Source organism: Melampsora larici-populina (assembly GCF_000204055.1).
Source record: "Melampsora larici-populina 98AG31 unplaced genomic scaffold MELLAscaffold_43, whole genome shotgun sequence".
Taxonomy (NCBI): domain Eukaryota; kingdom Fungi; phylum Basidiomycota; class Pucciniomycetes; order Pucciniales; family Melampsoraceae; genus Melampsora; species Melampsora laricis-populina.
This window is the reverse complement of record NW_006768807.1, coordinates 293,326-318,577: the sequence shown is the minus strand read 5'-3', so window position 1 is coordinate 318,577 and position 25,252 is coordinate 293,326. Positions and strand designations below refer to the sequence as shown.

General features: G+C 39.3%; 7 protein-coding genes across 7 annotated transcripts; 2 read left to right on the top strand and 5 right to left on the bottom strand.

The window, feature by feature from the left end:
• Positions 1–183: 183 nt before the first annotated feature.
• MELLADRAFT_110307 (uncharacterized protein) lies at positions 184–3,927 on the bottom strand (the record flags this gene model as incomplete). Its single annotated transcript, XM_007414393.1, has 8 exons — positions 184–201; positions 613–716; positions 960–1,053; positions 1,118–1,528; positions 1,591–3,244; positions 3,318–3,502; positions 3,562–3,811; positions 3,881–3,927. The coding sequence occupies 8 exons, from the start codon at positions 3,925–3,927 to the stop codon at positions 184–186; spliced, it is 2,763 nt and encodes a 920-aa protein (XP_007414455.1).
• A 2,102-nt stretch (positions 3,928–6,029) lies between these two features.
• MELLADRAFT_110306 (uncharacterized protein) lies at positions 6,030–6,772 on the top strand (the record flags this gene model as incomplete). Its single annotated transcript, XM_007414475.1, has 3 exons — positions 6,030–6,225; positions 6,272–6,376; positions 6,639–6,772. 3 exons carry the CDS (start codon positions 6,030–6,032, stop codon positions 6,770–6,772), a joined length of 435 nt encoding a protein of 144 aa, XP_007414537.1.
• Positions 6,773–8,070: 1,298 nt separating this feature from the next.
• MELLADRAFT_110305 (uncharacterized protein) lies at positions 8,071–11,962 on the bottom strand (the record flags this gene model as incomplete). The annotated part of the gene is made up of 5 exons (XM_007414392.1): positions 8,071–9,285; positions 9,367–10,172; positions 10,240–10,672; positions 10,804–11,009; positions 11,110–11,962. The coding sequence occupies 5 exons, from the start codon at positions 11,960–11,962 to the stop codon at positions 8,071–8,073; spliced, it is 3,513 nt and encodes a 1,170-aa protein (XP_007414454.1).
• A 3,631-nt stretch (positions 11,963–15,593) lies between these two features.
• MELLADRAFT_110304 (uncharacterized protein) lies at positions 15,594–16,413 on the bottom strand (the record flags this gene model as incomplete). The annotated part of the gene is made up of 2 exons (XM_007414391.1): positions 15,594–16,127; positions 16,198–16,413. The coding sequence occupies 2 exons, from the start codon at positions 16,411–16,413 to the stop codon at positions 15,594–15,596; spliced, it is 750 nt and encodes a 249-aa protein (XP_007414453.1).
• Positions 16,414–17,498: 1,085 nt separating this feature from the next.
• On the bottom strand, positions 17,499–20,216 carry MELLADRAFT_91511 (uncharacterized protein; the record flags this gene model as incomplete). The annotated part of the gene is made up of 10 exons (XM_007414390.1): positions 17,499–17,647; positions 17,782–17,825; positions 18,006–18,260; positions 18,336–18,522; positions 18,606–18,770; positions 18,893–19,172; positions 19,290–19,432; positions 19,537–19,785; positions 19,853–19,886; positions 19,968–20,216. 10 exons carry the CDS (start codon positions 20,214–20,216, stop codon positions 17,499–17,501), a joined length of 1,755 nt encoding a protein of 584 aa, XP_007414452.1.
• A 166-nt stretch (positions 20,217–20,382) lies between these two features.
• Positions 20,383–22,559, bottom strand: MELLADRAFT_72820 (uncharacterized protein; the record flags this gene model as incomplete). The annotated part of the gene is made up of 2 exons (XM_007414389.1): positions 20,383–21,761; positions 21,864–22,559. 2 exons carry the CDS (start codon positions 21,864–21,866, stop codon positions 20,901–20,903), a joined length of 864 nt encoding a protein of 287 aa, XP_007414451.1.
• Positions 22,560–24,409: 1,850 nt separating this feature from the next.
• Positions 24,410–24,760, top strand: MELLADRAFT_110301 (uncharacterized protein; the record flags this gene model as incomplete). Its single annotated transcript, XM_007414476.1, has 1 exon — positions 24,410–24,760. The coding sequence occupies one exon, from the start codon at positions 24,410–24,412 to the stop codon at positions 24,758–24,760; it is 351 nt and encodes a 116-aa protein (XP_007414538.1).
• Between the last annotated feature and the right edge of the window lie 492 nt (positions 24,761–25,252).

Here is a 25,252-nt window from a genome sequence, read left to right as displayed (position 1 = left end):
TTACTCCTTGATGAAAATATGTGCTGTTCGCTATCTTACCGAATTTTCCAAACTACTCTCAAGATGACAGAGTTTTTATTAAAAAAATCAGATTTCACCCTCAGAGCTTCCTATCTTCCTTTGAGTGGATCATGCGGGAATTTGTCGAATTGACAGGTGATAGGGAGGATATTTTATGGTTGTCTATCTCCATGCTCCAAACTAAGATCAATCATAAAGAGAAAGTCAATCTACATGTATGTGACAAGGCATCGGTGTCACAAGGGGCCATAAGCATACAAATGTCTACAGCTTCAACAGAGCCAAATTACCATCAAACGTCTTGATCAAATTCGAGACAAGATACTTAAAATGTCGGAGAATTTTAGTCAAGTTTCCCGAGAGCTGCCATCTATATCAAAAGTCTACGAAACAAACGTACCCAGTCCCACAAGAAATAAATATGAAAGAGACACAAACTCTGATGCTCAAAATTTGAAGTGAAAAGAACACAAATTGGTACCATGTGAACCAATGCACCTCACGAAATTTTCTTACTGTTATAAACTTGATGATGGATCCTACATGAAAGGTATTGGGAAACCAAACATAAATTGCATCACTATCACTTACTAAAGCTTTGGGGTGCATTGGATAGCTCTCGTGGGGGTGGTTCATGGTCATACGGTTCATGTGAGAGTCGCAATCAATTGCTTTGGCGAGCACTTCACAAATCACTAAAACAAGTTTGTTAAACTCATAGAAATCATATACTCGCTCATGTTATACGCCATGGTATTTCCAAATCTAGAACAAGAGAAAATCTTTCTACATCACACTGAACCTGATTTTTCAACTTTTCGAACTTGATCGTATGATCAAGTCATAAAACAAATCAAATCAAGCAATACAGACAATTGAAATCATTTCTATCCAATCAAAGCTTATCTAAGGATTCTAAGCCTCAATCATCTCCTAACCGTTTCCTCTTCGTCCTCCACGTTTCTTACGATTGATATGAGCTCGTAAAGTCTTTTGACGATCTCTCAAAGAAGCACTCTTCTTAGATCGAACCTAACAAAAGAAAAACAAAGTGAGTGTCACTGTAAACAGAAAGAAAATGACTAGGTATACGTACTCTATTTGATTGTTGTGTCATTGCAAATGATTTTTGTCTCGATTTAGCTTCGTTGGTACTACTACCCATCGCTCCATTCTTTAATCCTTTTCTACCTCTAGCTTTCGAACTACCAAACTTTTCTCTACCATCTCTACCAGATTGGATACTTGCCATCCTTTCTTCATAATTCTGTTTAGCTTTCTTTTGTTGTCCAATGATATCTCCTTCACTGACAAATCGATGATTTTCTTCTTCAATCGCATCAAGTGTTGGAGCTTCCTTGGAATTATAATGAGCTTGTTGTCGTAATTGTTTAAGGATCTTATGGTGTGATGAATTGGCATTCTTCGATCCACTCTCTTTTGCCGCCTTTTCGATCGCGCTGATCCTCAGCTCATTCAGTTTCGCAAAATCTGCCGGCGTAAGGATCTGACGGGTAAGGAGTAGTTAGTAACTGTAGCCATGGGTCAGAGTCATTCAAAAGCACATACTTTGGTGGACGCCAAGCTAGCGATTTGAGGTTCAGCAGAATGTTCAGGCTCATCACCATCCGCATCATCCTCTATAGCCTGCTCTTCGCCTTCTTCATTTCGGGAGGCGCGAGTATCTTCGCCCGCTTTCCAGCCTCCAGTGAATATTTTCCTCCTTTTCTCTAAACGCTGTCGGCGAGTGATCTTCTTCCCGTCCACCTCCTCGTCATCACTTGAGTCACTGACATCTAACCCACCCCCATCATCTTCACTACTGACTTCGATCCAACTTCCATCTGAGTCCTCCTCATTCTCGCTATCAGAATCATCAGATTCGACTTCCCAACCTTCCCATTTGTCATCATCATCTTCCGCCTCTTCTGCAGAGTTACCTTCTCTGGCTTCAGTACTCTTATCGGCCATAGCTTGCTCTAACAATTCCAATCCCGGTATCGATGTAACATCACCACGCGTTTCCCCGAACCTGACAACTCTTCTCGTGGGCATTGTTGAATCTTTCTCGCCCGCAAAGTCCTTTGAAGCCATCGTAGCCACCTTACCACGCTCGCGATTTTTAAGCAAGCCGGAGTTGACCTCTCGGAACAGACCCAACAAGCTTCGTGCGGCAGTAATGATACCTTTATCTTTACTTTTCTTGTACTCGATCAAATCTGCCAATAAATCCGCTTCCATAGCCAAAGGTTGCCTTCGAGAGATTTCTGTGATCGAGTTCAGTCCGGCTGCAATGACAGTCGAAGCGACACCAGGATGAACAAACTCGTTTGCTAATTTACGTAAACAGGGCATCAGAACGTCCGGCGGGGTGAGATCGTGTACTGATTGAGCAAGAGCGGCAAGGATAGAAGTGACTTGAAGCTGTTGGTGATTGATATACTTGAGAATGTAAGAGTAAAAAGGTAAAACTTGTAATTTGTGAATTGCACTGATGCGAGAAAACAATTGAAGCAATAAAATCTTGTGATCCAAGGTATAAATCTTATCATGCTTCAAGAGAGCTTCATAAAGTTTTTCACCTAATTGAGGAGGATCGTGAATGAGCTGTATAGCAGAGAAGTTCGGGTTACTCTTATTGACACCAGCCTCTTTGGCCCTCTGCTTTCGATTCGCTTGCTTGATCAGCTTCTCAGCTCGCTTGTCTGTCGACTTTCGCTTTTTGTTGATAGTTTGAACGTGTTTGACTTGCTTTACATTAATGTCCTTTTCTGGCTCATTATCGCTATCCAATTCATTTAATTCCCCAGATCCAGAGTCTGATAAGAAAAAATGGATTGCGGCTGATTGAACTTTAGTATTTGAATGGAAGCACGCATCGGACAATATTCTGATCGTCTTTGAATCATCCCAGATACCTTTCCTCCATAACTCTGTGGCTAATTTAACTGCCCATAGTGCCTCTCGGCGGCTTCCGTTCGCAGCGGCAGTGTTTTTGTTCAGCTTTCTCTTCATCCCAGGTCCTTCTGACCCATCAGCGCGACCTCCGTCGATACCACGTTCGATCATGTTGAAAAGGAGTCCCTGGACAGATCGATTCAGTTTGTGATTTTTAGTCTTCTTGTTGGCTAATTTGATATCAGTTAGAATTGTTTTCAAGATCGATGCCCGGAGGATCGATGAGGTGGTCATAGGGAGGAGTGCAAAGAGAACCTGCAGAAGACTATGAAAGGATGCGAGTCAGCAAGACGCTCAAGAAATATACCCAAAAGCCTAGAACTCGGAAGCAGACATACTCAAAGGTGGTGATAAGACAATTGGTCGTATCTTTACGCCTCATGCCGACTAAAGCTTGAACTAGAGATTTCCTCGTGTCGGTATGCAAAAGATCGTGTCGCTGGAGTAGAAGACTGGATAACTCTGTAGGTAGATTGGTGACCGGTCGGATGGGTTTGGCTTTAAGAGCATAGCACGGTGCAGTCTGTGCAAGAATATTGTTCAATAATGATTTGAATGAAGAAAAGTCAACAGCTTGCTTACCTGTGACAGAAAGATCACTACTTCTCGAAATTTCTCCTCGGTTTCTCTACGTCCCTTTCCACTTCCAGCTCCTGTGCTCGTGGGCGTCACACTAGCCGGTCCTGATAAGCCCATATCATTACCACCTGATGAACCAAGACCCAGATCGATCACCGCTCGAAGTGATTGATAATGATCCCATTGAGTAGCGAATTCAGCAGAATATCCATCGGGATCTCGTTTGATTAAGTTTTGTAAAGCTGGTAAATTGCTATAGGAAACCGAACAAATTTAATTCGATTTTGAGGTGATCTTTGGGTTAATCTAGGCGGAAACTTACGATATCAACAAGAGACCACGTTCTGGTCTACGTGATGAAGGTTCCATGTTTGGTTTTGGTGGTAATGGCGATGAAGGCCACAATGCTGTCTGATGACCAAATCAAACTGAACACTCCATACTGTGTCACTGATCGAGGTAAGCTTGTGGGCTGTAGATGTCACATCACACCATGTATCACCAGCCTCCGACATGTCACCGAGACAATCCACTTTGCAGTGTGTATGTCACGCAGACAGCTGAAGCTTTCTTTAAACCCATGGGAATTATTCCAATAAACGGAGTGAAACCCATGATTCCAAAAATGCATTTCTTGATCAAAGCATCCTGATTCCTTGGATCAACTTTTGTGGGACATGCGTCTTCCAACACTGTGTGTGTAATGACGACTGGTTTTGAAAATCAAATAACTTTTTTATGGAAATTCAGCTTTACATGAAATGGATTGCGTACTTTCTTTGCAAGCCGAAGCACTTGATGACCCACATAAATGGCAAAACTCTTTCCATCTCCTCTTGTTGAGAAACCAGGACGGTCTCGTTGATGCTGTATCGCGTCTAAAGAGACTGCCTCAATTGAACCAGCTCTCAAATAGATAGTCACTAAACGTATTGTGAGCAAGTGTTCATTCAGAAAGATCGGTGCTTGTTGAGTAATTATCTACAAGGCCTTCTCGCCTTCTGTCATGAGGATAATGAACCAGGAACCAGAATTCTGCAATGGAATGTTTTTTTATCTGGTGCCACGGCAAGTTGACATTATACCACTTACAATTCTTGTTATTGATTCGAACTTTTTCCCAATCAACACTTTTGTGCTCGTAACAGTATCAGCTTGATTTCAATTCATCATTTCTTTTTTCCAGGTGTCCTTGGACTCAAAATGATAGCAACTTATTTCTCATATCAATTTCGTTTACTAACTTAGTTCTGAAGAAAATCTCAACTCTTAACATCGATCAACTACCTTTCCCAATATAAAAGCGAACCTCTTCGTCATAGTCCAACGTACCCGACATCTGATGGACTTCCCACATACGATATAGGCAATTCATCATTTCTTTTTTTAGGGATCCATGGACTCGAAATGATGACAACATATTCCTTATATCGATCCCGTTTATCAAAAATTTTCTGAAGATAATATGTACCAACTTATAAGATTCATCCATCACCTTGTCCAACATAGAAGTTAAATTCTTGGTCATTGTCCAAGGTAATCAACATCTACTGGATTCTCTGAAAAATACGCTTGAATTTTTGAGAAGGTACCGAGGCAAAGAAGAAAATATGATTAGTCAATTGCAACATCCCAACCTTGAGGTAAACCAGCTGTGGCAAGACCAAAAGAAAAGATAAGTTGAACTCAAACAGTGATCGCAGATACGGAAGTAGATTCTTCGAATACCGCGTCGAGGAAGTCGGGTCCGGGAAGCGTACGTTAGCCACTTTCAGCCACGGATGAACGCTATCATCACACGACGGGAAGAGATTCGGGACCCATTCCAGGTGGTCGATTTCGAAGCGATATACGTACTAGGATGACAGGCGCTTTATGAAGATAAAGAAACATTATAAGAATGTACACAAGGTCATCAAATGCCGACTAATATTATCGGAAGAGCGGGGGATTATGGGTGTACACGCTTCTATGATGTTCGCGATCATCGACAGAAAAAATGGCGACATGACGAAGGGTCTCATTGAGTCACTGGGTACGGGGTGACAGCTCACAGGGCGCTGAAATGTAACAACTAACATTTTTATTTAAAGGATACTAGTGTGGAGGCACAAATGCCATTCTAAGTCGAGGAAGTCGCGAATCATACGTTAGCCGCCAATCAAATAATGAACGCTACATCAGAAGACAGACACTAAGTAGGTTGAATCGATAATGTCCATAAGTAAACAAGTTTTGTTCAGATAAAGGTGCGTTGGCAAGAGGAACAAGGTCATACACTATGTTACAATCATCACAAAGTAAGGTGGCATCATGCGTCACGATATACACGATGAGATTCGGATTGAGGACGTTCTTGATTAGCGATACAAGAACTTCGCGAGAGGACAGGAAGTTCACATCATTCACACGGGGTTACATCTTAAAGGACGCCAACAGACAACACCAACTCGGAAAAATAGTAAGATAATATGACGATGCGAGGTACAAAGATCACGAGTCGAGGAAGTTACGAATCAGTCGAGCAGGTCACGAGTGGTACGATAGCCTCTTACAAAAATGGACGAACGGCACTATCAGACGACAGACACAACTACAGGGTTGATCCAAGAGTTGGGATTATGAAGTACTATCGAGAATACGCTGCGCTCTGTGAGGTAAAGGAACGTTATCAGAATGTACAGAGTCATAAGTCTTCTACTGATCCTCACAGGACGGGGCTCCGTGAACGCGATGTTAAGTGGAAGATTCCCGGATATAATTAACGATACAAAGACATGCCAAGAGAATAAGGGACTTGTGGATTATTGGGCGCGTGGTACGCCTTACCGAACGCCAAAATGCGAGATTCGTCCTCTCGCTCCAAAGGAATCAAGGACAACAATGAAATTGTGAAGCTAAGATTATTCACATAAACGGTTTCCAAATAGGTTGAAGTCTTAAGAAAGCTTGACTGCGGCTCAGGGGGAGTATAAGCTGAGCACCATCACTGGAACTCGACGTCGGTGGTGGAGGGTCATCCCAAGCAACATGTTTTAATACGAGGGTAATCAAAAGGGATGTTGGCTTTTAAATGACAGCTCTTTATAATGATTTACACGTCCATGATGCTCATATTACTGGAAAAACTCGAGTAGATGGTCAGCGCGCGGAGCGAACATCAGGGACATCATCGAAATGTAAAAATTACGATTTGAAAGGAATCGAAAGTTAAGGCAACAGCAAATGTATTCATGAAAGCTTTCACGAACCCGATTTGGGATTAATTATTTGAATACTCGTTTAGGTTGAATCCACACCTGGTTGATTTATCGCTTCAAGATCCTTGAGGAAATGAAATTATTACACCGATGTGACTACATATATAGAGGAATGAAAAACCGGTCGAGGGAGAAGAATATAATCGAGCTTCATCCAGTCAACTTATCAATTTTTTTAGAATTCAAGGAGGGGAGACGTGATATCCTGAATTAACAAGAAACCCCGTTGGAAATGTATCTCAGTCGTATTGTGTAGCTGGTCTTAGTATCGTAGTATCAAGAGATGGAAGATGACTTTGCTGAGGTATAAGAACCAATCCTTTGCTCCTTCGAGCCACAATTCCAGAAATTCATCCTTCCCAGCTCCATCGTCATCTTTAAATCTACAATTGGACATATCTTGAATAAACCACCTTTTCACTTCTTAATCTACAAGCTCTTCTTACTTCCTCCGAAATAACACCTCATCATCAATCATGTTTTCACTCAGCAAGATCATACTTGATCAACTGCGCACTTTACGACGCTAATGTCATCAATGCCGCCGTAACCTCATTTGGCGTAGATGCCACGGTCACTTTCAACTATCGCGTTTCTCCACAGCTTTGGTGTGTTTAAGTTTTGGTCACCATTTTCTTCCTATCGTTACGATTCCAAAAATATACTATCATCAACCAAATACCGCATCCTTGGATGGTCACGTTTTCTTGTTTGGGTCCGATCTTCAAGGACATTGATGTATGTAGCTTGACTTCTCAAAAACATCATAAGTTCTACGAACCAACCGGAAGAATAATCTTTCCAACAAGACCTTCAACCTCAAAGTGTTGGATACGTCGATCAATCATATCCAAAACAATAAGAATCGAAATCAAAATCAAATATCCTATGTCCATTTCTGCACAATCCGAATTATAAATCGGTATATTACTTTTACAAAACAATCTGCACAAAATAAGATCACTATAGTAAAGAAAACACACACACACACACGCATATATATATATAATCGACAAATGAAAATTATTCAAGCGAGCGAAAGAGAGAGATCAAAAAGAAACTTTTAACTAACATATTACATGAACAGAAAAAAACTCAAATATCCCAAAAAATCTATCATTTCGACGAAGCGATTATCAAACACAGACAACGAAGCACCATAAAACTCCAAAGAAAAGCTTATATTATATACTCTATGATCATAAATTCGAAATTTCTTCCTCATTCCTCAATAAGCTGAACGACTTGGATATCAAAGTATACTCGAATCTCGAGCTCGACAATCAGATTTGGGCCTTTCATGTATTGCCACCATCTGAGTCACCTTTGGTATTTTTGTTGCTGCTGTACTCGTTCCAGAAGATGAATCAGAAGGAGCTCGGATTCTTACCAATCCCGTAGGGTTAGCATCATCTTTCCTGAGATCCATTGAAGCCGGATTGTTTTTATTCTTTACGGGTGGAAGATCAAGCTTGAAAGTTCCTAACTGGCTTGCAGGACTTTGAGTGAATCGACCCTGCTCATCCAACACTTTGTTCGCCGTAGTTTTTTGTACATTTGAGCTTTTCAAAACCCGAGTTGCTTTTGTCTTCGAACCAGAACGGGCTAGACGGATAGGCATCGCGTATCGGTCAATAGGTGATTCAGGAAAATCTTCTTGCCATCTCTCTGTTTCATCGTAATCTGAAGTTGGCTGAAGCGCTTCACTTGAGATTGCTGAGATAGGTGAATCTTGTCCTTCATGTCCCAAAGGCCAATCTAGAGGACGATGATGAATATTCTGACCGCCAGGCGAAATGACCACGCTCACTGCTGAAGGCGGTACAGAAGATAACCAAGTCTCAACCCTTTCGAGTTTCTTTTGTGCAGGTACAGCTTGCATATCGGTCGGAGTGTTTTTTGTCTGAGAGGCTTCAAGTGAGTTATCCAAGGCCACCAATCTATCCGACATCTTTTTCAATTCGTGTTCATAATTCTCAACGCAAAGCTTTGTCGATGGCTGCTCGGCTATTTTCGAAACCTTGGATTCGGTCCCAATGTCTTTATCACATCTTGGGACTGGTGAGCGACTTCCGGAAGACAGATGAGAGTTTGGTACCACCATCTCAAAAGTCAACTCGCGACCCTCGGCCTTGACCACCTCAATCGATTCACAGATCGGTTTATTCTCGTTTTCGTTCCCAACTTTTGATGCTCGCTGTACCTGTAATTTCGGCCGAGTTCTAGGACGAGACAGTCTGAAATCATTTGATATCGCTTGCGGGACTTTTACATCCGATGAGGCATCTGGTACCGTCTGCGTCCTTGTATGTGTTCGACCATGGTGACTGATCACGGGTCCATGAAGTACGTGCGAGTTCAAGCATGAGGTCGATTGGGATCGGGCGTGCTCATGTGATGCGGATTGAGTCGGTTGGGCTTGTGGATAGAGAACATCCTCAGGAGGAACTTTTGAGGGATCAAGCGGCTAACATCGGTTGATGGAGAGTAGGTTTATCGAGGTCAGTAGTGGATCTGGAGCGTAAGAGGGGAGTCGCTATCGACTCACCGAGATTTCAGGAATGGCTTTCTGAACTTCCTTGAATAGGGTGTTGACCGAGAATCGACTTCCGATATGATGATCAAGATCCACAAACGTTAAATTCAATTTAGGTGCCAACGTCCTCTTCAGCAAATTGAAGTCCGCATCTTCCATAGTATTCTTATCCTGATTTCTCTTAGTAGTCAGATCGTGATGAGCTTTTTCCACTGCGGATTCACGAGGTTCTGATATCATCGGTATCTCCGATTGAGACGAGTTTTTGATTGATCCTGTCTCGCTTCTGAGACTAAAAGATAGGGATGTCTCGTCCGAATTTCTTCGTGTCGCCCGCATGAGTAGCTTCATTCCCATACCCACTTTTGTTTTTGTTGCTTGGGTGCTGTTTTGTTTTTGGGTTGCGTTAGGCTCACATGATGAGTTATACTGTGCAGATCCTGAAGGTGTAGGACGATATGGGCTTTGTTGGGGTGCACCGGTTGGACCAACTCCGGAAGTGTAAAGGGATTTATTTCTTTCGTAGCCTGTACCCGGCCGATCGGCAGACGACTTGAGTGGTTTTGGACCGTGAGACATATTTCTTTCATCGCGACAGGGGGAAAGGGAAGCGAGAAAAGCGGGATCTGGAATCAATTCGAGTGTGCGGCGAAATCGAACCGACTTTTTCTGGTTTGTGATAGGCAATGATTCGACGTGAGGCTCAGCGCTGGGTCTTCTCTGTGGGAAGTGTTCGATGAACGTATAACTCCCAAGTTGACCCTGGCGAGGTTGAGTAGATGGTGGATGAGACGGCGCTGCAAGAGGTAGTGCGCATTCTGGGGGTATTCCACATGGAACCAAAGTCAGTGAAAGACTCGACACGGTACATAAAGGAAGACTCACGGGGTCCAAGTTCGGGCAGTATCATCAAAGGGTTTGACGTGCTCAAGCTGGATGCGGGATGAGGATAGCCCACATTTCCGTAGTAGGAGGGTGGGATTGAGCCAGGTGGACGCGCATAGGTCTGGCAAGTATTGAGACCGGAAAATGAGCGAGACCGCGGCCGAGGCCGAGCTGTCTGAAGTGTCTGACTCTCCGGGTTAACTTCTGGAAAAGTGTAAGCCCGGGCAGCTAGATTCTCGATGCTAGCATGTCGTGACATGCTGATTGGTAAAGATGTGAGTTGAGTGCCAGGTGATTGTAGCTCAGAATGATTGGATGGACTACGTGGTTCATGGTGTTTTGGCGTGATAGGCAAAGTTCCTGAAGCGGTGACCAAAAAACTGTCCGATAAAGGTAGTGAAATCGCTGGCCGTGACGGGGTCTGTGCCTTTGGCTTCAGTGATCGATTTGGTTTGTAAGGCGGAAGGTAAGAAAAAATCAAAATCCCCAGGGAAAAGGGATGATGAGCGTCCCGAGCGAGCTTTTGACAAATGACACAAGTACAGAAAGTACATTCAACTTTACCTGAGGAAAGATTAAACGTTTCCATCCCGATTTATTGCGGCTTCTTGGCGGCTTTTTGGCAGCTTCGTTTGCAGTCCGTAAGAGCGTAGGAAAGGTAGAGGTTGTTACTCTGATTAATGACTTTCTTGGTGGCGGTGCGAAGCGGATGCGCTGGACAGATGTGAGTGGAGCATCAGGCTTTCTCGAGATCGAGTTTGAATGTGAAGCTAGATCAATTGAAGGAATTGTGTCAGCACACATTTTGCTGAAAAATCGAGACGTCTTGAAGCAATCCAATAAAGATGTATATAAAGGAACCCGTCTGACCTTGCTGATTGGTTGGTTGGGAATGACTCATCCCCATCTTCTCCACTGGATTGTCATCAATCTGTAAAGCCACATTCAACGCATTGAGACGTGCCGCATGTTGAAGATCGGGTGTTGGGCAATGATCAATGACGGGATTGTCATCACGAGGAGGCGGTCGACCATTCTGATAGGGGTGTGGAGACCCTTGATGGCAACTCTCAGGGAACCCTGGCGGGAGAGCGAGATTAACTTCACTAGGAAAGGAAATCACCGAGTCAGTCCGATGGGGTCGCCTTGGTAGCCCGAGCCGATCAGACGACAGAGCAGAGCTTGGATCTGTCGAGGAGCTTGGCAGTGGCGCATTGAGAGGTTTGATAAAATTAACATTGCCAGAGATAGAAGATTGAGTATTTCGAGCAAGATAATGGCTAGGATTACGGGCTCGAATTCCAGCCGTTTGGCCATCGGCATGACTAGGAGTATTTGGGCTTGATCTGACGGCTGATGAAGGTCGCTTGTTGTGCATATATGCGCTGCTATAACGGTCCTTTTTCACTTGAGCCCTTCCCGGAATCCCAGCGGGTACCCGTCGATTCTCTCCTCCGATCGCTACACCATAGAGCGCTACGGGTTCATGAATGTGTGATGTCGGCTTGGTCGATGAGCTTTCAGGATATGGATTGGTCACTATGTCCCCGGGACGGAGTCGACGACGAGGCGGCAAAGGGAATGTAACGACAGGCCTGCTGAGCTCCACTAGGGAATCCGCGGGAGAAGATTTGAAGCCAGAATCAGGGGTGGCGCGACCGATGGTGCGAAAATATGGGTCGATCTCGGAGACGGTATCAGAGACAGATGAATGAGTACTCATGCTGATCAGTTGAAGTTGAGATGATGATTTGAAATGCTTCTTAAGAACAAAAGAGAAGCAGCCGATGTAGGGTTTAGCTTGACGAGTGCTTCGTTTTTGAAGCTAGTGGAGTTGAAGAAACGAAGGTGAGGTGATGATGTAAAAGGACACGCTTGAAGAAGAGTGATAAAACGCAAGGATCATAGAACAGAGTGAGGTGAATGAACTAAAAGATTAAAATGCCATATACGGGAGTCTGGAGATCTGAAAGTTTGCAGGATATGTGATCAGTACACTTAATTCATCTTATATATGCACTTTGATACAAAATCTAATCTGGTAGATGTGCATCCGGAGTTATGAAAGAAAGGAATGTTCGATGTGACTTCAAAGGAAAATGATTATACAGTGATGATTAAAGCGCCGATGGAGGAACTCACTGCAAGATAAAGCAACAAAGATTAAAAATGGGCGGAAAGACGGTCTGCTATATTACGATTGGATCTGGAAGATGAAGGTGAGAAGGTGAAATGAGCCAGGGTTTCAAGAAGGGAAAGCTGTATATATTACGTCTTGTTCTGACTTACAATGCGAAGCTGATCCTGTTAGGGGTTGAATCGATGGTATGTACCGGATAACTCAAACAGGCGTAACGGGTCAAGCGAGATTAATGGAGAAGAAATGGGAAGAGATGGTGATTGTATGAGGAGACGTGAGAAGTGATGAGGCTTTGAATTACAGAAATCAATTATCAGCGAAAGTCAAGAGTCAAGTTGGCAAAAGTTGAAGTAAACGAGACTTGGCCCAAGAAAGTATGGAGTAGAAGCTTGCAAAGTAAGCTGAAAGGTTCAGACGTCGACAAACAAGGCAACCAAGACTTTGTGATGGAGGTAAGGTGTAGCCTCCTTGGATGAGGACGAGGACGAGGAAAAGAATTGGATTTGTGACTCGGATTGTAGTCAAGACGCCATCAATGCCGAATAACAACCAAGCTGGAGATAAATTCAATAATTGTAGCGTGCAATGGTGAAAGGGCTCGGATTGTTCGATACCTTTCATCTTGTATACACAATGGCCTGTTGCTAACCTTCAATCTCAGATCGCGTGTTGGTCACCATTCACCAAAGTTTCAAATCGAGGTAGGTTGAAGATTTCTATACCGCTTCAACTCCAGCAACATGCTTTTGCTTTCGTGCATGTTGAACCTTGGTCAAGAATCAAGATATGCATATGGTCTTCCTGCAAGTAGATTGAAGGGCTCGAATACTTGAACTTTACAATGAAGGTTCTGACAAATTACAGATATCCATATCGAATATCTGATTTTTTTCGACACTGAAAACTCAGTCCGATAAAAAAAGATATGTCTTTCAGCTTCATGAAAGGGATTTGAGGAGTTTTACGGTGTCTACGCAGCTGTCGTTCATCATACAACCTCAGCAAAATCAGGTGAGCTAGGCACCATCCTTGACTTGCTGTTTCGCGCGATAGTCAAGTAGACCTCATATTTGTCTTTTGTCAGAGATGTGCGTTTACTAAAATTGGTCAGGAATGTTCGTGTCCCCGCGTCCACTCATGTAGTCCGACTCCGTCAGGCAAATGCTACTAGTACTATGTGCCAAATGTAGATACGCGCAACAAGCTCCCACATCTTTAAAGCTGACTTTGGCTTTGGCTTCTCTAAACAGAAATAGCCAAAATCCCTCTTCACCAATAATGTTACAGTGGCTCATTTGTCTTCATGATGATATGAGATCATATGGCCAGGGTTGATAATTGACTTGTTGACCCGCTCAAGCGACTACCAGCTCACCCACAACTGATCTATGTATCTTTGCTGGTGCTTTAAGGATGACTAGATACAAGTTTAAAGTAAACATCATGTCCTTTTTATTGAAAACATGGAGGTTTCGCTACCCATCTCACAACATGACCGTATTAGATAATCATCATATCACCTCAAATTTCTCCACAGGACCCAGAGCTAATGACAAAGCTCATCTTTGGTCTCTCTGAACATATCATATATCCGGCCACAAACTCATCCAGATTTTTGATTAGATTTCAGACTGAGAAAGATACAAGACATAGCTGAATGTAAATATAGTTGTGATAATCAACTTCCCCTAAGTTATGAATGTCATCTAGCTAGGTTCCCTCTGAGCAATTCAAACCCCATTCTCCAACTTGAGAGCCTCAAAAAAGGACATCAGCACACACAGGACAGGCTCCTATTTCAAAATCAACATTACACATTCTCAATAATTCAAAGCCACACAGAGACATTTACCAAGTCCCAGAAGTGTATGGTGACTTGTAAGATATCCAAATAATGACACAGGTAAGAATTGATAAGTACCAGTGATGAGGATTGCAAAAGAAATTTTGAAGTTTTTCCTTCCTCTCTGGAATCTAGACCAATCATCAAATTTGATTTTCCCAAGACAAATCAAGCTCTGAAAACTTCTGATCAATGCTTCATTTCATCAATTTTTCACTGTACACCATTCCCCTATACCCAACAAGCTGGGATTTGTAATGAAGCATTCTTTTGGGGGAAACAACCATGATAAAAAACCCCTCAGGTGATCTGTCAGAACAGTGTTGTTCATTGGAAGGCAGATACAAAATCACAGTGCATATCTGAATAAAATCAAATTTTTGAACCTCATCAGAGCAAAATATCATTGTATCTTGTGATAGGTTTGAATCTCTTCCTACTTATGATAATGTGATGGATGAAACCCTTAAAGATCTTATGTACATTCAAACCATTGATCCAATCTTCCCAAAAACAAGAAAAATGTATAAATGTGATTCTTTCTACTTAAACTTCATTTTTTTAAACCATAAAGATACAAATCAAATAACAATCAAATAATTTACACAAACAAATTCTTAAAACCTGCAATTAATGAACAACTAAATCCCTTTACACTAATTCCCTTACTACACCTATAATACTCCTCAAGAAAAAAAAACTCACAGAATATCAAAAAGTTTGTAGAAAAGAAAAGAAAAATCTAATGAAATGAAGTCTTATAATTAGAAGTAGAAGGAATAGGAGGAGGGTTTCTAGGTTTTTCATACATTTCAAATCCTTGATGATGTTGATTCAAATGATTCAGATTATTCAGATGATGATGATGATCAGATAAATCATTTCTAATTAAATTCAATTTATTCAAATCATTCTTCAACATCTTAGGTTCAACTTGATGATGTTTATTAAAAGGTTTTTTCATTGAAGTTAATTTCAATATTGATTTGTTTGGGTTAGAAGAAGAAGAAGAAGAAGAAGATTGAATTGGATGATGATGTTGTTGGATAGGTACCATAGGTTTATGGTATCTTGTTCTTGACCATGGTGGATGACTTAGGATTAAAGCTGGATGTGTTGAATTTGAGATCATTGGGTTTTGATTGGGTTTGAAGGGGTTTGGTTTGAGATGGTTTGTTTGATGATTTGTTTGAGAGATGGATTGGGATTGAGGAATAGGCCTCAAGTTTTGATTCCTTGTAGGTATTTCAGGATGATTAGGATTAGGATTAGGAAATTGATGATTAGGATATTGGTGATTAGGATGATGGTTTCGTATGAGTTGATGAGGATTAAAAGTTTCATTCTGGATTGTAGGTCTTGGAAGTTGATTCAAAGTAGGATTAGCTGTGACTTGTATAGGTAACTTCCGATTTGGGAATTGGATAAATTCGAAATCGAAATCGAATTAGAATGTGGAATGGGTTCTAAAGCTTTAAGAACCCAACTTTCATAATCTTCGTCAATCTGTAAAACTTGACTTAATTCTTCAATTTCTTCTTCTTCTCGAACCGGATGAAGTTGAACACTTTTAGGTTGATGATCATGAAGTTTAGATTGATAAACTTCAGGATGGAATTGTCTTTCATACTGTTCTAAATTACTAGGAGGTCTTGAATGATGAATTGATTGATTAGAATCACCCTTGTTGACATTGTTTTGATTTGATTTGACTTCATTGGTCTCATCAAATTCTTCATCATCTGGATTGTTTGACTTTTTACGTGGTTTTAATCCATATGCTGATCTTGTTCTAGATAAAATTGATCTAGGTTGATAAGGTCCTTTGATTCTTGGATACAAATCACTTAAATCATCTGATGCTGATTTCGAGTGATTGTGACGATTTTTTAAATACCCAACTTCCTAAAAAGAATCAAAAAGTGAATCTCAGTTAAAGGTTTAACAAAATTATCATCATCAAAATTAAACATACTTCAGAAGTTAGATTGACTGGTTGAATAGATTTGATCAGTGTATTAACTGAAAATCTTGAACCGATATGATGACATCCTTCAACAAATGGTAAATCAAGTTTTTCAGGTTTCACAGGATTTTTGAGTATACTAGTAGGTTGATGATGATTTGAATTGGGTTGTTTTACATTCCAATGTGAATGTGATTGAGATCTTTGATTTGATTTCTTTTTCATTGATTTTAAAATACCTTTTATAGGAATCCTATCAGAATCTTGAGAATCTTGACTTGAAGTTCTTGAATGAGATTTCAAATTGAACACCATAAGAAATGAATTCTGTTTGATTTCTTTTTGTTTCTCGTTGTAAATTCCTCCAAAAATGTTATTAAAAAATGTGTTGATGTTAAGATGACAATCAAGAATTCGATCTCTCTCTCTCTCTCTGGAGTACTGCAACGAGTTTCCATTGATGATGTGTCAAGATCGATCAGCAACACGACCAAGGGAATGAAACTAAGAAACGGGTTGTGAATCGATGGCTCGACTTGACATGAATTAAACTTTTTAAAAAATGTGCCAACATATGCGTTCACTTGGTGATGATGCGAATTTTTAGAAGTGTGGATCAGTAGGGATCAGTATTATTATAGTGAGTGCTGAATGAAGATGAGCGGCATCGAAGTAACAGACGGTTGGATGACTTCACCAGATCCCATTTAGCTTAACAAAGCTCTCAATTCATGTTCACCATACCATCGATCACATCATTTGACCAGTTGAGATATTCGTTCAGGTCCTATCACTCATGAATCATGCCGGAGTGTGATCAATCTCTCGGGACCGGTGTTGACCGATGCAAGCATGAAATTTGACTGGCATCTCCTCACATCCTCGTTGTGCCCATCCATGACCAACTTGAAGAAAATCAAAACAATGCTTCCCAAGGGCTAAATAAAATAAGCTTTCCAAATCTTTTACACAACTATCTACGCTCACTCAACGTATTTGGATAAAGAACCCTTTTAACCATTTTGTCCGACTTTAAAAGTACAATCAATGAATCCAATTTTGAACCGGAAAATGTCTTTTTGAGACTATGATTTGTGCAATTACCAATAACAGAAACATTGAAAAACAAACGATCATGATCTAATCAATGCATTACAAAAAACCAAACCAAAAAAATGCCATCATTCATACAAAACCTACTAAAACCTATGTAAACCAAACTGCAAAAAACCCCACTTCAAACCTTACAAACCATAAAAAAATTGTACTTCCAAAAACAAACCAATCAAAATCAAACCAAATCCATTTTTTTAATCTTCTTCTTCTTGTTGTTCTTCTTCACTAAACCTAAACGCTTCTTCTTTCCCAATTTCCATATGAATTAAATTTAATAAAGGTAAAGAAACCAATAAGATTAATAAAATAAAAACAAATCCATATCGAATGTTATGTGTTAAATCTAAAAATTTTTAATCAAGATCCATTTTCGCGTTCCCCCAAAAAGCCAAAAAAATCCAATTAGTTGAGATTAACAGATCAAAAGAAAAGTAAGAAGAGAAAAAGGGTTTTTAAAAAGTTGATTTTTTTTCTTACCTGCTATTGCACCAACAATAAATGGACCAAAAAAACTAGAAGATCTAAAAAAATCCCCAAAAAAATCCAAAACAAAATCAATTTTCAATCTTCAATTCCAAGTTGATCAAACCATCATCGATCCATACACAAAAACATTCAAATAAAAATTGAAAAATAAAAATCCAAAATCCAAATTATATTTTCTTTTCTTCTTTTTTAAGAAAAAAAAACATAAACTCAACTTATCAGTTATACTAAAGAGTGCATACCATTTAGCTTCTTGACCTGGTGGAATCAATTCAGCAAATAAAGATCTAGCATAAGACTGAAATGCACCATACAAAACACCTAAAAGCAAAACCCAAACCCAAAAGAAAAAAAAACACCTCAGTAAAATTGCAAAATCCAACTCCAAAGCCAAAAAAAAAAGGTAAAGAATCCAACGAGTTTTTCGTTTACCAAATACACCAGCCAAAACAAACAATTCCCATTCCCTACTCAAAGCATTCGTTCCAAACAGAACGCCCGAACAAACATACAAAGGAATCAACCCACTCAACCCAACCACCCACTTAAACATTCTCAATCCCCCATTCCTTCCCTGAAAAAACACAAGTTTGTACTGCAAATTCGGTATCAACAATGCACCTAAGATTCCAGTAGCAGGAGTGATGATTCCTATCAAGATTAAATGTGATGATGACATCTTTAAAGCTGTTTTACCAAAAATAATAGCTGTTGAAGTGATTGTCGAATAAGCTAAACATAATTCCGGAAAAAATCATGCATCAGATTCTTTTTTTCAAAGAGTTTTGGATCGGAAGAAATCGAGAGATATGTACCATCTGATAATAAAAACCAAGCCATTAAATAATAAAACGTATGTTTTAATTTCTTTCGAGATCTTAACATCTTAGCAAACTCTTGCCAACTTTTTTTGGGATTAAAGATTTGATGAAATGATTGATTAAGTTTCCAATCAGAAGGAGGTAGCCAAATTGCAGCCGCTAAACCAAAAAAGAACAAGCAAAAAAAAAACACACACAATCATAAGACTTTATTTTTCCTGTTTGTTTCTTCAAGTTCTGAACCCGTTTAATTTAGTAAAAGATAAAAAAGTGTGACCCACGAATCGTAAATATAGCCCACCAAACCGCACTACACCCAACGGCCCATCTCAAACTAGTCGTATCCCCATTCCTAATAGTCACCGGGATCAAAGACACAAACAAACAAAGGATCCCAGCCGTAAATCCAATCGAAATCCCATTCGAAGAAACCTTTGAGATCGTATTCGACAAAACGATCTCATACTCTTCTTTCAAATTCAATTCAATCGATCCAATCTCTTCTTCTAATCTTGATTTAATCTTGATCACTTCTGGTTGAGTTTTACTTATACTTGGGATCTAGAGGTTTCTTAATTCCATCAAGTTTGGTTTTTAAATCATCAGTCTTTCATCTATGGTAATTTGATGAAGTTTAAGAAAAGTCTCTGGGTGTTTGTGTGGGTGAGTAAGACTTACAAAACTATTTAAACAAACTAAACTACCACCAAGTGAAACGTTTGAAACGATCACCAAAACCGAAATAAATGACCAATACTGGGACTCACTCTTCAACAAAAACAATCCCATTCCAGTCAAACTTCCAATCCCAGCAAAACTCACTAACAACAATTTTCTAATAGTAGCTAAAAGTTACCTCCACACCAAAAAAAGGTATCAGAATCCGATCATCTTCTTCAATGAAAATGTAGGATGAGATACTTACGATGATCAGCAGCATCACCTAAACTACAAACCAAAATAGCTTGAATAGCCACACTGATACTAAAAACATATAAAGGAAACGAAGCCGTATCGAACCATCTTCCTAATAACTTCACATCACAAACTGTTTCTTGATCAGGTTCAAGAATGTTGGTTTGGTTTAGTTGATCTTTTGATGATCCTTGACATGTGAGGTTATGGTTCGGGTATTGGAATCCATTATCTCTTGCAAATTGTTCTAGAGTGATAGCTTTGAAACCAACAACCAAAATTCAAATTCATACAAAGGTTCATTGTGATGATGGTTTTTTACTTACGTAAGAAAAGAGAAACAGCAACGATTGAGAAAATCTAAACCGTTTCAAAATATGTAATCCGAAAATCAGTTGATGTTGATGATGAATGTGAATGTAAGATAATTAAAGAACTTACTTCAGAAGCAAATGAATAAGAATAAAATCCCCAAAGATCTTTAGAAGCAGATGATGGTTTTTTAGAATGAACTTTGAATCGATTGTTAGAATGTAGAGAGTTGAGCATTGGGATTGATTCGATTTGATCATTTTCATTTTCGTCTTCTATCTCTAATTCGATTTCTTGTTCTTGTTCTTGTTCTTGTTCTTTCTCGATTTCTTTTTGTGATGTTTGATTTGATGATGATGATAAATGAATGGGGTTCATGATGTGATGTTGATAGTTGATGGTTTGAAATGCTTCTCTCCTTCAAGTTCTCACATCAAAATTCTCAACACACTCCAGGACCACACAGCACACCACTCCAAATTTATATCAACTCACTCACCCAAAAAAACCAAACTGATTTCCCAAGAGTAACATCCTCAATCAAAAGTTTTCAAAAACTCTTGATTTCTTTCTCTTGTAAATAATCCAAGTCCATTGATTCATACTTCATTCACATTCACAATACAATACAATACATAATCATATCAAGAAAATAAAATAAATCAAAAAACGAACCCAGTTCAATAAATTTAATATATGTAAAATCAAAGAAGTTAAAAAGAAGAAAAGAAAAAACGTTTTGATTTAAAAATAATGTTTTCTTTTAAAGAGATTCCTTCAAGAAGGTTTTAAGAATCAAAAACCATTCGTATAAAAAAAAGTAAAAGAAAAGTGACAAAAACCAACAACAAGCATGTGTTTAATAAGTTGCTAAAAATCATCCAAACTTCAATCAAAACTCAAGAAAAACACCCATTGAATCCTAAATCCCAACTTCTAAATCCCAATTCGAGTTTTCCAATCCACGCGAACCCCCATTCCAAAACCCCCATCAACCCAACCCAACCTTTGCCACGACCCACAACAAACTTCACTACACCTCACAACCCCAAGAACCAAAGTCTAAACAAACCGTTTAGGCAAACCAGGCACAGGGGGCGGTAGTTCCCCATTCTTCAGACCCAAACTGCCCCAGTTCCCCTGAAGACCACTCTTAAACGACTTAGAAAGTCCCGAAAGATGTTTATTTTTAAACTCAAGTTGACTAAGGTTCTTCAACTTTCTAGAATTAGTAGAATGATGAAATTCCGAAGATCTTTTGGTCGGGTGTATCGTTTGGGTTTGTCTTCTTTGGTCTCTGGCTCTGCCCCATGGTTGGGGTACTAAGACTGGAATCTGCTTTGAGCTTTCACTCTTGTTTGATATAGTGGATGTCGGGTTTTCAGATGTATGGTTTGAGACTTGGATTGTCTTTCTACTGGGTTTAGGTTCGGGTGGTTCGATTGGATAAAACCGTTTTGGAGCTTCTGATTTTCGTAAGTTGGTTTGGTTAGCTTGAAACCCCGAACCTTCTTCATTCCTTACCATATGGTTTGGTAGGTTCGGTTTATTGATCTTTAATGGTGATGATGAATTTGATAAAGTTTTAAAACTATCTGAAGAAGATGATACTTTTTGATCAGATTCAGATTCGGTTTCTAAATCAGGTAATCGACAAGGTAATCGTGATAAAAGACTTTCGACTTTGTTCCATTTAGTTTGATCATCATCATTTTCATCTATGATTTCATCAAGTTGAAAGTTGGAATCTTCTTCTTCTTGGTCGGTGTCTTCTTCACCATAACTTTCGAGAATCGAATCTAGATGAGTTTGTTGATGTCTTGGACTAAGTCCTAAGTCTTGACGAGTTCGATTCAACACACTTGGTTTTTCATGTTCACTCAAATACCTTTTAACTTGATCTTCCTGAAACTTTTTAGTTACCTGATCCAACCAGACGAAAATCAAAGACAAAAAACCCAAAGTTCAGAAAGACCAAGGTAAACCAAAAAACTGATGAAGAGGGTTTGGGTGGAAAGAACTGACCATAGGTTCATGTGATTTCAAACTCCGTTCGACTTCCCTAGTAAGAGTTCTGATCGAAAACCTACATCCAATATGTTGATTGACACCAAAGAAAGGTAATTCGAGTTTAGGAACTTGATCATCTTCAGTATCAGGCAACTCTAAAGGATGAAATCGAATAGGTTGAAAGGTTTGACGTTCTTCTTGATATTTATTGGGTTGGAATCGAATAGGATAAGTAGATTGAGATCTTTGTTGAGTTGAAATAGGTTTGGATGGTTGATTGCTCGTTGGATTTGTCTCTGATTTAGGTTTTAAGTTTTGAGGGATCCGATTGAAACTTGGATTTGAATCGATCGATTGGTTCGGTTTCTTAGGTGGTGGATGATTAGCTTTTAGAATCGATTTAGGCTTTCTTGTAGATGTTAAGATCGGTTTGGATGCGTATTGGACTTGGTCTAGTGTGTTTTCATTTTGATAATAAGCAGTAAGTGTTTGTAGATCACCTATGAAGGATGGTCTACTGATTAATAATGAGTTGGTTTTGTTTTGAAGTTCGGTTGGTTTGTTTGAGTTGAGTTGGTTTGGTAATGGTGGTGGTGGTGAAGATGATATGTTTGTATATCTGATATGCTATTAAATAAGAACCAATGAGTTAGTATGATAGTGAGTGATAGAGTAGATGATAGAGAGTATACTGACTGATTTTCTATTTTTTAATTTTTGTTCTGATTGAATTGATTTAGATTTCGATTTAGAATGCTGAGCTAATTCCATCTTTCTTAAATATTAAGACTACTACTTAAGTCTTAACCGTGTGTCAAGTGTTTGCAAGAAAAGTTTTAGTTCATCTAGAACATTGACTGCAACTTCAAGAAAATAATAATGTATCAAGTCTAAAGAACTTGATCCAATATATCTTCTATCTTCAATCCTCACAGTCTCTCACTCATGAGATCCTTCATCCCCTGGTGCCAATGGTAGTGATGGTAAACAATGAGAAGGTTACCAAAATTAAATCACAAAACTTCATTCAAATCGTCATCACATCTTTTCTCTCTGATTATTTTTAAATCGATTACCTTTTCGATTCATTTGGTTTCTAAATCAACCATCTCCTCATCTTCATTCCCATCTTAACAATTCCTTTATTTTTTCTCGATCATTTCTTTCTCATCCTTAGGAATTATGTAATTCCTCATCGTATCAATCCATTTATCATATGGCGATCATGATCATGATATTCTGAATTTCATAACTCTCATTCATCTTCTTTGGTCTCTATGGTTACTCAATATCTGAATCGAATCAAATTATATGCATCATCATCATCTTTATCATCATTCAAAGAAAACCTTACAAAATAAGGATACAATTGTATACTATGAATTCTTTAAACCCATCAAAAAATGTATGATGGATTTTGCAGGGATATACTCCCTTTGCAAGGCATATCCCAATCTGAAATATCTACCACCCAATCCTTGTATCTTGTGATGTCTAGTTTATTTGTTCTTGGGGTAAGGTTCTTTGAAAATCTTGGCTCAGATCCATTATTTGAAAACAATCAATGGTTTCTCGTAATACCCTTTACAACCGATAAAAAAACCTGCACTACTGATGGTTCGAGGTGATTTGAAGCATTTCGTCACGCTTGCGGAGTTTACAACATCAAGTTATGAAACCACCTTCAACCTTCGCGGAACGTTTGGTATAGGTTGATTTGTATGCAATATAAGATATGAGATGATGAAGAGCATTCGAATGTGTATTTAAATCGAAGCGATCTCTTGACCGTATCTCATCAGGATTCAAAACGATTCAGAATACCTAGTATGTACATACATATATGGACGAGAATTCAAGATGGTCACCCATATTGAACAAATCATTACGGGCCCCTTGCTTCTGACTCTGATTTGTAGAATACGCAGAAAATGATGAGGTAGGTAAGAAATGCGTTCTAAGTTCAGAATGTCAAGTATGTTTTCTCACTTGCAAGTTGCGGAGTTTCCAACCATTCACTTATAAACGGATGACCTTTTTACAATTCCAAGTCCACAAATCTTTTCTTCCTCTACTGATTTCCAAATTTTTTTCATCATTTGATTGTCAATTTGTGTTCTGGTTTTGTTCTTAAAACTTAGGAAATCTTGTTAAGAGTGTACTATATACTTGTTAGACTTGAAGTATATTTTTGGGATTCGAAAGCTTTGGTTGAGTACCTTGGGACTATCAAGATTTACAATAGTTAGCTTTAGGTGAGTACATTTCTGTTCAACTTTTAACCGGAGAAAATACTAATAACTTATTCACCATATCTACTCTAAAAGATCTATAGTTGATAAGCTTTACAATAACACTTTACTTCTATTAACAAGGGTGTTTGAAAAAGACCCATATTGTCTTAAGATCTTCAATTTTTCAAGTACAGAGCTTTAAAATGTATGTTACTTTCTTGATCATACCTGTTCCGCATGTTTTGTTTCGACAAGATTTTCTTACTAGACTTCCTTCTTTTTGCTCAACAAGATTCCCATCAAAGACACTCTTGAATCAATCATAAAATGAAGCCTTTCATTCTAGGATTCTATATCTGTCTTGCTTGTCGTGTACATTCTGCAATGGTAAGAATGGAAACCACAACAGGTTCCGAGATCGGATCAGGTGTAGGATATTCTGGATCAGGTTCAACTTCAGTGATGAAAATGAGTCCAGGTACACAAGAACTGTATGAAAGGGAACAAGTACGAAAGTTGGCCAAAGAATCTCATTTGAAAGATGATCAACATCAATGGTTTGAAAGATTTGATCATCATTCAATGGAAGGGAGAAAAACACTTCGTGATGGTCATAAGACTAATCGTCGTAAAACACAACAAGTATCACCGACCCCAACCACCACCACCAATATCTGACCCGCTCCGCTACGCACCGATATATCCGCCAGATTTCATAGCGTTGTGATTTGCCGCAATGGCCTAATCACAATCGCTACGATATATGAAATCGACCGCTATGGCAAGTTCCTTGCGATGCAGAAAACCACAACGCAACACAACGCTCTCACAAACTTGGGCTTCTCATAGTGGTCAGAGTGGGTATGGGCACGGGGTAGCAAAGTTTTGATGAAAAATAACCTAATATTGATGATTAACATGCGACAAACGAGTGTAGAGAAAAAAAAATTAGAGAAGAGAAAAAAATGACAACTGTAAAAAGCCAGTTAAAAAGCAATCAAGCTGATAAAAAGGTGTAAAGTTAAAGAAAAACTGGTTAGGAACGAGTGTAATGAAATAATACCATTTTGAAAAAAAAACAAGGGCAGAAAACAGAAAGAAGAAGTTGAAGTTGAAGATGAACAAAGTATTGTAAGTAAATGGAGAACAACGTGAAAACAAACGAGTGTA